The 12,471-nt window shown below is 49.0% G+C and overlaps 1 protein-coding gene across 3 annotated transcripts in view; it reads left to right on the top strand.

Moving 5' to 3' along the window:
* The window catches only part of PLRG1 (pleiotropic regulator 1), a 104,413-nt gene that overhangs the window by 3,474 nt on the left and 88,468 nt on the right, over positions 1 to 12,471 (top strand). For 2 of the 3 annotated variants that reach the window (XM_033941068.1, XM_033941086.1), the window contains one exon: positions 8,153 to 8,259. The exons of the other annotated variant lie outside the window; for it this stretch is intronic. In XM_033941068.1, coding sequence (XP_033796959.1) covers positions 8,153 to 8,259 — 107 coding nt within the window. Of the gene's footprint in view, positions 1 to 8,152; positions 8,260 to 12,471 lie in introns of those variants that run through there. 3 annotated transcript variants of the gene reach the window in all.

Below are 12,471 nucleotides of genomic sequence, written 5' to 3'. Positions count from 1 at the left end.
TCTCCATGCCACTTTCTGTATGTGTCCCGTTTCCCTTCTTTTTTTCTGTCTCTCTGTCCCCCCCCCCAAGCCACCACCATTGGGGAACAGGCCGCCACCGCCGCAATCAGGTAACAGGCCGCCACCGCCGCAATCGGGGAACAAGCTGCCGCTGCCACAATCGGGGAACAGGCCGCCACCACCGCAATCGGGGAACAAGCTGCCGCCACCACAATCGGGGAACAGGCCGCCGCCGCCACAATCGGGGAACAGTCCAGTGCCGAGGTCTTAACTCTCCCTGCATATCTTCCACAGCGCGGGCCAACCAATTCACGCCACCCGACGTCAATTCTAACGTCGGGGAGGAACTTCCAGGCCAGCCAGGCAGCAATTGGCTGGCCCAGAACTTCTTCCCCAACATTAGAATTGAACGTTGGGTGGCGAGAATTGGTCGGCTCCGAGCTGGGGAAGATATGGTAGGGAGAGCTAAGACCTCGGGCGCTGACCTGTTCCCCGATTGCAGTGGCTTGGGGGAGGGCAGTGGGGAAGGGAAGCAGATTGGGGAACCCTGCTTTAGGCAAGGACAGATTGCGGGCCGCAAAATAGTCCCTGGGGGGCCGCATGTGGCCCGCGGCCGCGTGTTTGAGACCGCTGGTATACAGATTTAAAAAAGGGAAATGCGTTAATGAAATCATTAGGTTCAATCTAGCCATTTATTTCTGCATGAATTTAAACAACTAAAAAAAAAGATAAATATAGCTCATCCAGTCATACAAAAAACATCTCTACAGCACCTCTAATAATATTTTGATCACTATATTCCTTCCTGAGGTCTCACTGAGGATATGAAATAGATGCGATCCCCATTTCCAAACCTCTTCCACATAATTTGAAGGAGACCTGTGTGATCGCACTACAGCAAAGTAAAAAAGTAGCAGATAAAAATCAAAGTGAGAGCTAGGCAAAACAGTTTAGGTAAAAATTCAGGTAATAATTAGCAATGTATTAAAAATATTTTATTTTTATTTGCTTATAATGTCATTTGAAAGCTGTTTGATGTTAATACAGCTTTAATTTAATTCATTATAGTGTGTGTGGGGGGACAACACCTACATCAACAGTAAAGTTAGCATAGGATCATTAAATCCAGTGGCGTACCTAGTATATATGACAGCCAGTGCTGATCATTTTTTAATAACCCCCTCCTCTATATAAAAAAAAGTTATTTTTAGTAATAATCCATGAGTTACACAACAAGGGTGCACCTAGGAAAAGGCAGCATCTTAAACACTGCAGTGAGCACTAGAACACCAACACATGCATTGTAAAACTAAACAAGCCAGATCCTGTACAGTCATTGCTAACAGAAAGCCATGTCCTTTTCATACACACAGAACAGAGATACACCCTCGCCTAATATGGAATAATCACAAACTAAAAATAGAAATATGTAGACAAAAGTTAAACTGAAACGCCAATAAACCAGACTCTGCATACAATGCAACACCACAGAAACAGTGACAGGTACCCTAATACTGTGCAAAATATAAAGACAGTAGATGTAAATTTGAAAAAACTGCTACATAACAATCACCACTTTACAAATTAACAAATATAAATAAAACAGGGAAGAGAGAAATAAGAAAATACAATTTTATTGGACTAATCCATTTTTCAATTAGTAGTAATTAGCTTTCAGAGGCCAAATCTTTCTTCAAGACAGTACAGTATACTGCTGTTATGGTATCCTGTCCTGACCTGAGGAAAGGGGTCTAGTCCCCAAAAAACTGCCTTATTTCCATTTTCTATTGATAAACTTTAATCAATACAGTTACAATACTACTTGATTCTACATAAAGCAACAACAAATTTTTTTTCCACCTTTTGTCGTTTCTGCTTTAATCATCTTCTCTTCGCTCTCTTCTTTCTATTCAGCAGTTGTCCTCGCTCCCTTCCATGCAACATCTGTCCTCTCTCTTTGCCCCTTCCACCCAACCTCTGCCCTCTCTCTCTCTCCCTCCCCCTTGCATCCACTGTCCACCCTCTCTGCCCTTTCCATCCAGTGTCCGCCCTCTCTCTGTTCCATATGGCATCTTCCCTCTTTCTATGTCCCAATAAACTGTATATCCTTTGCCCTTTCTCTCCTTTGTACTTTGTGACCTTTGTACTTTGTGCCTTTGTACTCCTGTGCCCTTTCTCTCCATTTCAGCTTCACCCCCCTCTCCATTTTTTTTTGTCTCCACCACTTCCCCTATGCTCTGGCACCTCTATCTCCTTCTCTCCCCCCATGCCCTGGCATCTCTCTCCTCTCCTTCCATCTCCCCCTTCCACTCCATTATCTGGCATCTCTTCTCCTTCCTTTCTCTCCTTCCTTTCACCTGGTCTGGCATCTGTCTCCTCCCCCTTCCCCCATATGCCCTGACATCTCTCCCCCCTCCTTGGTCTGGTAGCTCCTTTCCTTTCCCTCCCTCCTATGGTCTTGGCATCTCTTTCCTCTCCTCTCCCTTCCCTGGTCTTCCTTCTCCCCTCTCTCTCCCTAATTGTGTGCAGCAGCAGCACTTCTCTTCCTCTCCCCCCCTCCCCAATTGGATGTTGCAGCAGCATTTCTCTTCCCATCCCTCCCCTCATGCCCTAGAATCTCTCTCCTCTCCTATGTCTCCCTCTGCTTCCTTGCTCTGGCACCTTTCTTTCCTTTCCTTCTGGTCTGGCATTTGTCTCCTTAGTTTCCGTCCCCTCCCCCATGCCCTGGCATTTCACTCCTCTCCCCTACCCCCTCCATTATCTTGTAATCTCCACTCCTTCCTTTCTCTCCCTCCTTCCTTCCTTTCCCCTGGTCTGGCATCTGTCTCCTTCTCCCCCCCCCCCCAATAGTCTGGTATCTCCTTTCTTTTCCCTCCCTCCTATGGTCTTGGCATCTCTTTCCTCTCCTCTCCTTTCCCTGGTCTTCCTCTCCCCCCCCCCCCCATTGGGTGCAGCAGCAGCATTTCTCTCCCCCCTAATTGGGTGCAGCAGTAACAGCATTTCTCTCCCCCATATCTTCTCCCCCCCCCCCGCCTCGGTCGGCAGATTTGCTACAGGCTAAGGCAGGAGATAGGTCAGCGACGGAGGTAAGCTTACAACTTGGAGCTCTTCCTTGCTTCGGGCCTTCCTCGCTGCTGGGTCCTGCCTTCATGGAAACAGAAAGTAGGCAGGACCCGGCAGCGAGGAAGACCCGAAGCAAGTAAGAACACCAAATTGTAAGCTTTCCTCCCTGCCCTATCTCCCGCCTTAGCCTGTAGCGAATCTATTTCTCGGACCTACTTCATTTCTCTTCGGTACCTTCTCCCTCCGTTAGCCGGCAGCAGTTACTGAAGCACGCAGCTGCAAGCTTCCGCTTCTCCTCTTTCCGATTGGTTTCGCTTTGTGCAGGAGCTTCTTGTGCGATAAACTGCAGAACAAAAGTAAACACGACGTCGGGGTTCTTCCTGTTAGTGCACTGGGTCATAATGAGCCTGCAGCCCCTGCCTCCAACTGCGACTGTAAAAATCGACCAGCAGTAGGAAAATTGTTTAAAAAAGCAAAACTGAAAACCCTTTTTTTGGCGCTTAAAAAAAAAAAAAAAAAAAAAGTCAGGCGGAGGTGAATTTGTAGCCAAGATGACAGCCGGGCGCTCACCTAATCTAGCCGGGCGGGGCACCCGGCTGAAAGGCGCTGGGGAGAACACTGTATATATATATATATATATATATATATATATATAATGACTAGGGGAAAATATTTTTTCACTGAATGTGTAATTAAGTTCTGAAACTCATTGCCAGAGAGTATGTTAAAAGGTGTTAATGTAGTGGTTGTAAAACGTTTTGATAAATCCCTGAAAGTCCATAAATCATTATTAAGAGTGATTGGGAGGGGGCACTGTTTATCCTTTGGGGTAAGTAGGATGGAATCTTGCTACTGTGGGGGATTCTGTTAGCTGTTTGTGACCTGCGTACATCTAGCCTTTGTAAGAAACAGGGTACTGGACTAGATGGCGTGGAGGTGTGGCCTAGTGATTAGAGCAGCTGCCAATGAGACTTCCTCTGTTTTTCTTTCCAAGAAGCAGATGTGGAAGCTCATACATCAACGTTTCTGAACCTGCAGTTGGACTGCCAGAGCTTTCTTTGTTGGGTCACAGTGAGAGGAAGAACTTCATATGTTTTGTCATGGCAGATGAGGGAGATGTGTCTGTAAGAGTACATCAAAGGTGTGTGATTGAATTTTGTGTTAAACTTGTCATAACATTTCAAGAGTTACATTACCGCGCTTTCCAAGTTGTTGGATATAGCGGGTTATATATATATTTAAAATAAAATAACTCACACACCTCTGGTGTACTCTCACAGACAAATCTTCCTCATCTGCTGTGATGAAACATACAAAGTTCTTCATGCTGTGATCCAACAATGAAGACTACAGCAGTCCAACTGCAGGTTCAGAAACGTTGATGTATGAGCTTCACAAGAACCAGCATAGCGTTGCCACGTCCTCTTCGTGGAAAGAAAAACAGAGGCAGCCTCATTACTTTTCAATCAGCCCTTGTATGTAAAGCACTTTGATTGTTACCACACAGAAAAAGCAGTACCGTATTTTCACGCATATAACGCGCGCGTTATACGCGTTTTTACCTACCGCGCATACCCCTCGTGCGTTATACGCGTGAGCGCGGTATACAAAAGTTTTTCTACATAGTTCCCACCCCGCCCGACGCCCGATTCACCCCCCCCCAGCAGGACCGCTCGCACCCCCACCCCGAACGACCGCTCGCACGCGCTCCCACCCGCACCCGCGATCGGAGCAAGAGGGAGCCCAAGCCCTCTTGCCCGGCCGACTCCCTGACAATATCGGGCCAGGAGGGAGCCCAAACCCTCCTGGCCATGGCGACCCCCTACCCCCACCCCGCACTACATTACGGGCAGGAGGGATCCCAGGCCCTCCTGCCCTCGACGCAAACCCCCCTCCCTCCCTCCAACGACCGCCCCCCCCAAGAACCTCCGACCGCCCCCCCAGCCGACCCGCGACCCCCCTGGCCGACCCCCACGACACCCCCACCCCCCTTCCCCGTACCTTTGCTAGTTGGCCGGACAGACGGGAGCCAAACCCGCCTGTCCGGCAGGCTGCCAACGACGGAATGAGGCCGGATTGGCCCATCCGTCCCAAAGCTCCGCCTACTGGTGGGGCCTAAGGCGCGTGGGCCAATCAGAATAGGCCCTGGAGCCTTAGGTCCCACCTGGGGGCGTGGCCTGAGGCACATGGGCCCAACCCGACCATGTGCCTCAGGCCGCGCCCCCAGGTGGGACCTAAGGCTCCAGGGCCTATTCTGATTGGCCCACGCGCCTTAGGCCCCACCAGTAGGCGGAGCTTTGGGACGGATGGGCCAATCCGGCCTCATTCCGTCGTTGGCTGCCTGCCGGACAGGCGGGTTTGGCTCCCGTCTGTCCGGCCAACTAGCAAAGGTACGGGGAAGGGGGGTGGGGGTGTCGTGGGGGTCGGCCAGGGGGGTCGCGGGTCGGCTTGGGGGGCGGTCGGAGGTTCTTGGGGGGGGCGGTCGTTGGAGGGAGGGAGGGGGGGTTTGCGTCGAGGGCAGGAGGGCCTGGGATCCCTCCTGCCCGTAATGTAGTGCGGGGTGGGGGTAGGGGGTCGCCGTGGCCAGGAGGGTTTGGGCTCCCTCCTGGCCCGATATTGTCGGGGAGTCGGCTGGGCAAGAGGGCTTGGGCTCCCTCTTGCTCCGATCGCGGGTGCGGGTGGGAGCGCGTGCGAGCGGTCGTTCGGGGTGGGGGTGCGAGCGGTCCTGCTGGGGGGGGTGAATCGGGCGTCGGGCGGGGTGGGAACTATGTAGAAAAACTTTTGTATCTCGTGGGCTCTTATTAGACTCTCTGCTGTGTCTTCCAGAAGGGAGGATATTTAGTGGGCAAGTCATAAGCTTCTAATAAAAGCATTTATGAGGGGGCGGTTGGAGGTTCTTGGGGGGGGGGGCGGTCGTTGGAGGGAGGGGGGTTTGTGTCGAGGGCAGGAGGGCCTGGGATCCCTCCTGCCCGTAATGTAGTGCGGGGTGGGGGTAGGGGGTCGCCGTGGCCAGGAGGGTTTGGGCTCCCTTCTGGCCCGATATTGTCGGGGAGTCGGCGGTCCTTCGGGGTGGGGGTGCGAGTGGTCCTGCCGGGGGGGGGGGGCAGGGCAGGGCGGGTAAACGGAGAGTCGGGACAGCGCACGGAGAGTCGGGGAGGGCGAAAGGAGAGTCGGGGTGGCCAGAGGTGAGTCGGGGCGGGCGAAAGGAGAGTCGGGGTGGCCAGAGGAGAGTCGGGGCGGGCGAAAGGACAGTCGGGCAGCATGCGTGTTATACCCGTGAGCGCGGTATACAAAAGTTTTTATACATAATATTGTGGTTTCTGCGCGCTATACCCGTGTGCGCGTTATACACGTGAAAATACGGTATATCAAGTCCCTTCCCCTTTTCCCTTTTTGTTGATTCTGAAGAGCTCTACAGCGAATAAGGCACTTAACTATCTTTGTACTGCACTTTTGCACAGTCCCGGGGCTATCTCGGTCCAGCTGATAGTGGATTACTATGAGGCTGATATTCAGTCAGTGAGAGGCAGCACTGGCCACTGATATTCAATGTCGGGTCATTTCCAGTGACCGATGAATATCTGGTTTATTTTTGGCCAGCTAATTCAATTTTAAGTACTGGCCAGCTAAGTTATAGTGGCCATAAAGAGACCTGTTTTGATTAGACAGCACTTAAAATTGTTGGCTATCATCTGTATATCTGTTCAAGTTTTTAAGCACTAACTGCTAATTTTCAGCGGAAATAACCAGCTAACTAAACGCTATTTAGCCAGCCAGAAGCTTTTCCTGGCAGTTTAAATAGTGCTGAATAAGTTTGTCTTAAATGTCAACAGGACACCAACTCATTTTATCATGCATGAGGTAAAACTCTTTATAGTTTAAATCGTTCCTTTTGGCTAAGTTTTAATAATAATATTGTAATTTATAGCTAAAGAGTCATATGATCAATATACTGTTTTATTTTACTTTATTTCACTTTGTGATTATGATAATCAGATTGAGGGCCTCAAAATAGTACCTGGCAGGCTGCATGTGGCCCCTGGGCCATGAGTTTGAGACCACTGGTCTATAACAAGGCATGCCCATCTTAATTACAAATGGAAACAACTATTTTTGCAAATTTGGGATTCTTATATTCAGTCTTTAGCACCCAGGGCCAGGAGTTTAGTACTTAACTCTTTTAAAGTTTGGGTCTGTCTGGACTGTGCAGTAAGAAAGGGGGATCTCCACGGAATGAATGCTTGGTATGTATGGCTGTGGTTGTGTGTGTAGTTTTTTTCTTTTCTTCTTTTTATCTCTCTTCCTCCTCTTTCTTTTGGGAGGGAGTTCCTTCTTTCTGTCAAAGGGTCATATGGCGTTATGAGTCAAATTTTCCTATTTTTCTTCTTTCTTTCTTTTTTTTTTTTTTTTTTTGCTACCTCTCTTTGGGAAGTTTTGATGAGTTCAGGCAGTTGGTAAGGAGTGGGAGTGGGGGGCTACTTTGGGTTTCAAAAGGCACATTGTATATGTTCTGTTTTATAGTTTATTTTTTTTCCTTTATGATTGTCATGTAGCACTGTTGGGGGGGGGGGAGGAGATAAGTTGTGGTTATTGACCTGGGCAAGTCACTTAATCCCCATTGCCCCTGGTACATTAGGTAGAATGTGAGCCCACTGAGACATATAGGAAAAAATGCTTTAGTACCTGAATGTAAACCACTTAAGCTATAAGTTGTATATAAATACATAAATAAATGTTACTGGAATTCAATATATTTTTTGTATGTTTTATTGGAATTGTTTCTACTTTGTTAAAAAAAAAAGATTTAAAATAAATAGTGCTGAATATTGGACAGTATGTATTTAGATGTATTGAGAAAGCTGTGGAGTGAGGTGATGGAGTTTCTATATGGTGGCTTCTCCAAAAAGCTTTTCAGAACCTGTTGAATGGTATAAAAGAAAACAATGTCTTTTGAACTTTTAATAGTTGCTATTTAGATTTTCCTCTGTTTGTCCTTCAGAATCCTGAAGGGTTTGGGGGTTGAACAGAGCCTACAACACACTGTGAAATTCTGTGAGTAAAGAATCCCTTGCAATTGTTTTCTCTGCAGGATGTGCAGAAACACTCTGTGCACACGCTCGTGTTCAGATCTCTGAAAAGGACACATGATATGTTTGTGGCTGATAATGCAAAGCCAGTTGAGATGGACGAAGAAAGGTGAGAAGTAAACATAAGAAGTTGAAAGAGTGTGTAAACTGAATGAAAAGTGTTCTACTGGTACAGAACTCTAACTCTATGTAGTTTCAGCTTTAAGGACTCCCTCCCTACAGTTGCTCACTGGGCTTTGGCCACAGAACCCGGATGTACAGTGTCCATGAATTAACTGCTTCAGCACCCTCCTTAGATGAGTTTTTTGGTGCTGTTCTTTGATTAATACTAGTTGTTGCTCTTCCTTGCAGTGCTGGGTTTTTCATTTGAGCTGAGGATGCTTACACATTAAATTGTTTCTTTATTCTTTATTCTTTCTAACCCAAAAGAGGTTGAAAAGAATTATACAAAATAGCTTGTCAATATTTTAACAAAATTGGATGAAGTTTGGTATGAGGGAAAAAATTGGTAAAGTGACCCTGGTTTGAAAATGGACTGGGATTCCAGGGAAGTAAGGCACAATGCATTTCTAACTTAATGTGAAATGTAGTAGATAAAGAACAGGCAGTTTAAAATTCCCTACTATTGAATAACGATGACTATTGTACAGTGCATTGCCATTACGAAAGGCGGTATATATTTATTTATTCAATTTTCTTTACTGTTCTCCCAAGGGAGCTCAGAAAGGTGTACATGAATTTATTCAGGTACTCAAGCATTTTCCCTGTCTGTCCCGGAGGACTCACAATCTATCTAATGTATCTGGAGCAATGGGGGATTAAGTGACTTGCTCAGGGTCACAGGGAGCAGCATGGGTTTGAACCTACAACCTCAGGGTGCAGAGGATGTAGCTTTAACCACTGCGACACTCTAGAAATCAAAATGTAGTAGAAGCAAGCCAAGTATAGGACAATAAAGCCATTGTGACATCACTGATGAGGTTGGCTCTTAGGCATTGGTGGAATGAGGCATTATGATGTCACAATACCAGCTCTGGTTATCAGAGGCTGAAACTTTTCACACTATTTATTCAATTTTCTATACCGTTCTCCCAAGGGAGCTCAGAATGGTTTACATGAATTTATTCAGGTACTCAAGCATTTTCCCTGTCTGTCCCAGAGGACTCGCAATCTATCTAATGTACCTGGGGCAATGGGGGGATTAAGTAACTTGCTCAGGGTCACAGGGAGCAGCGAGGGTTTGAACCAACAACCTCAGGATGTTGAGGCTGTAGCTTTAACCACTGCACCACTCTAGAAATCAAATAGAAGTGAGCCAAGTATAGGACAATGAAGCCATTGTGGCATCACTGATGAGGTTGGCTCTTAGGCACTGGTGGAATGAGGCATTATGATGTCACAATACCAGCTCTGGTTATCAGAGGCTGAAACTTTGCACACTATTTATTTATTCAATTTTCTATACTGTTTTCCCAGAGGAGATCAGAACAGTTTATATGAATTTTTATCCCAGGACAAGCAGGCAGCTATTCTCACTAGTGGGTGATGTCATCCGACAGAGCCCCGACACGGACATCTTGAAAGCATGTCTTGCTTGAAGAAACTTAGAAGTTTCGAGATGCCCGCACCGCGCATGCGCCAGTGCCTTCCCGCCCGATGTACCGGGCGCGTCTCCTCAGTTCTTTTCTTTCCGCGGAGCTGAGAAGTTTGTCTTCATTCTGCGCTGACTGAATTTCAGTTTTTTGCCTTCTTTAACCCGCGTTTCTGTTTATTTCTTTGACTTTATTTCAATTTTACTTTATTTTTCTAAAACAAAAAACTTAAAATTATTTCTTCCGGCGGTTCGGCCGGGCCGGCCTCGTGGCTGCGGCCTAGCGGCTTCGACCTTGCAGCGTCGATTTTCCGGCCTATGTCCCGACCAATCACCGGTTTTAAAAAGTGCAGCAAGTGCCAGCGTGCGATTTCGCTGACGGACCCACACCGACGCTGCCTTCAGTGTCTTGGTCCGGAACACGTTCCGAAATCGTGCCGGCCTTGTTCCACGCTCACTGCGCGCTCGTTTAAGCGGCGCTGCTTGCTCTGGGAGTCGATGTTCAAGATGGAGACTGCCAAGGACATCTCTGCTACTGCGGCTGTAGAGGTTTCGCCGGTCCATTCGAAACCTACGTCTGCGACTCCTGCATCGAGCATCGTGAAGCCCGCATCGTTTGCCCCGGCTTCAGCTTCGAGTTCAGCATCGGCACCTGCCTCCGTGTCCTCGGTTCAGGTACCGCCTTCCACCGTCCCTCCCGTGGTCATCAAAGTGCCTAAAGCTAGCAAGCAGAAACACTTGGCCACGAAGGAACGCGAAGACCGTGCAGGAGGACCCCCTTTCGGTGCGGATCCCTCCATATCGGCTTCGCTTCGATCCCTGCTAGAAGCTCAGTTTGTCGAGCTTATGCGCACTATTGGACCCCGGCTTATCGCCAACATTCAAGGTGAGATTCCGACCCCGGTTTCAGAGGGCGGTCCGCCCCCTCCCCCTCCTCCTCGTCGTTCGATCTCTCTGCTCGACGAGGGGGATCGGCGGAGGCGGCGGAATCCTCCAGGAGGGCTTCCCTTCCTGAGATGCCACCTTTGGAGCCCATCACACCTCCACGCCAACAGGGTGCTAGGGCGGCTCCTGATAATCGTAGTCCTGGGCATACTGCATCGCAGGAGGAGTTCTTCCGCACTCCATACCAGACATGGGTGGCGCTGCGTGAATCCGCATCTCTGCCACCTCTGCGATCCACTGCATCGAGCCCTATCCATTCCTTTGAGGCTTCGAAGGATCAATCGATGCATAGAAGATCTTGTTCTCCGTCCCGTCACCGGGAGGGGCATCGATCTCGGCACTCTTCTCGGCACTCCTCACGTCATTCGGAGGTGTCTCCGCAGAAGAAGATGCAGCGTTTGGGGTACTCCTCGTCGGATGTGTCCCAGCCGGAGGGGCCGGAGTATGAGGAACCATCTGCCTCCTATTCTCCATGCCGATCTCAGCTCTCCCTGGACCCGGAGGCTTCCACGTCTTCTAGCCCGTCTCGTCGGCCGGCCTTGGCAGACCAACTGTCTTTCTCATCCTTTCTCCGACAGATGGCGGATGACTTGGATGTGACTTTGGACACTGGGTCCAAATATTCTAAAGAGTATTTGGACACCATGCATTTACCTCACCCTCCGGCGGAGACACTTCGGCTTCCTCTACACAAGCTGCTGGACCAGACTTTCATGCGCTGTTTTGAGACACCGTATTCCTTGCCTGCAGTTCCCAGTAAACTGGATGCTCGATACCGCATCGTTCACCACAAGGGGTTTGAGGGAACTCAACTTTCTCATCAGTCCCTTCTAGTCGAGTCCTCTCTCAAACGTTCTCATCCCTCCCAAGTCTATGCTTCCGTGCCTCCGGGCAGAGAGGGGAGAACGATGGATAAGTTTGGTAGACGTATCTATCAGAACTCGATGATGGCGACTCGAGTGCTCAACTACAACTTTTTCTTCTCTTCATACTTGGATTTTTTCTTGCCGGTGCTCCGCAAGTTCATTCCTTTCATCGATGCTCAGGCTCGTTTCCAGTTTGAAGAGGTGGTGGCGACCCTGTCCCAATTACGCCTTCAACTGATGCAATCCTCCTACGATGCCTTTGAGCTCTCGGCTCGAGCTGCGGCATGTTCGGTTGCCATGCGTCGCCTGGCGTGGCTTCGAACCATCGATATGGATCCGAACCTCCAAGACAGACTTGCAAATGTACCTTGTGCAGGAGCTGATCTATTTGATGAGTCTATAGAAACTGTTACTAAAAAGCTGTCGGACCATGAAAAGTCTTTTCAGTCTATTCTGCGTCCTAAACCGAAGCCTCAGCAGTCTCGTCCCTCTAGACCGCCTCAAATTTACCGGCGGCGTTATCAACCGAGGCAGACTCCTCCTGCGAGACAGCCTGCGAAGAGACAGCCTCCGCAAAAGACTCAGCAGAAGCCTCAGATGCCGGCTGCACCCAAGGCTACTCAGCCTTTTTGACTCTCTTCCAGGGAGCATAACCAACGTTCTGTCTTCTCCTGTTTTTCCCATAGGGGGTCGTCTCCATCATTTTTGTCATCGATGGGAGTCAATCACCACAGACCTTTGGGTCCTTACCATCGTAAGAGAGGGATACTCTCTTCATTTCCAACGGGTCCCCCCGGACCACCCTCCAAGAGAGTATCCTTCCAACTTAACGCAGACCGCCCTTCTTCTCCAGGAGGCTCAGGCCTTGCTTCGGCTTCGGGCCGTCGAGCCAGTCCCGTTAGATCAGCAGAACCAAGGG

Source organism: Geotrypetes seraphini, chromosome 1, assembly GCF_902459505.1.
Source record: "Geotrypetes seraphini chromosome 1, aGeoSer1.1, whole genome shotgun sequence".
NCBI lineage: Eukaryota > Metazoa > Chordata > Amphibia > Gymnophiona > Dermophiidae > Geotrypetes > Geotrypetes seraphini.
The sequence above is the reverse complement of the archived record's forward strand: the minus strand, read 5'-3'. Positions and strand labels throughout refer to the sequence as shown.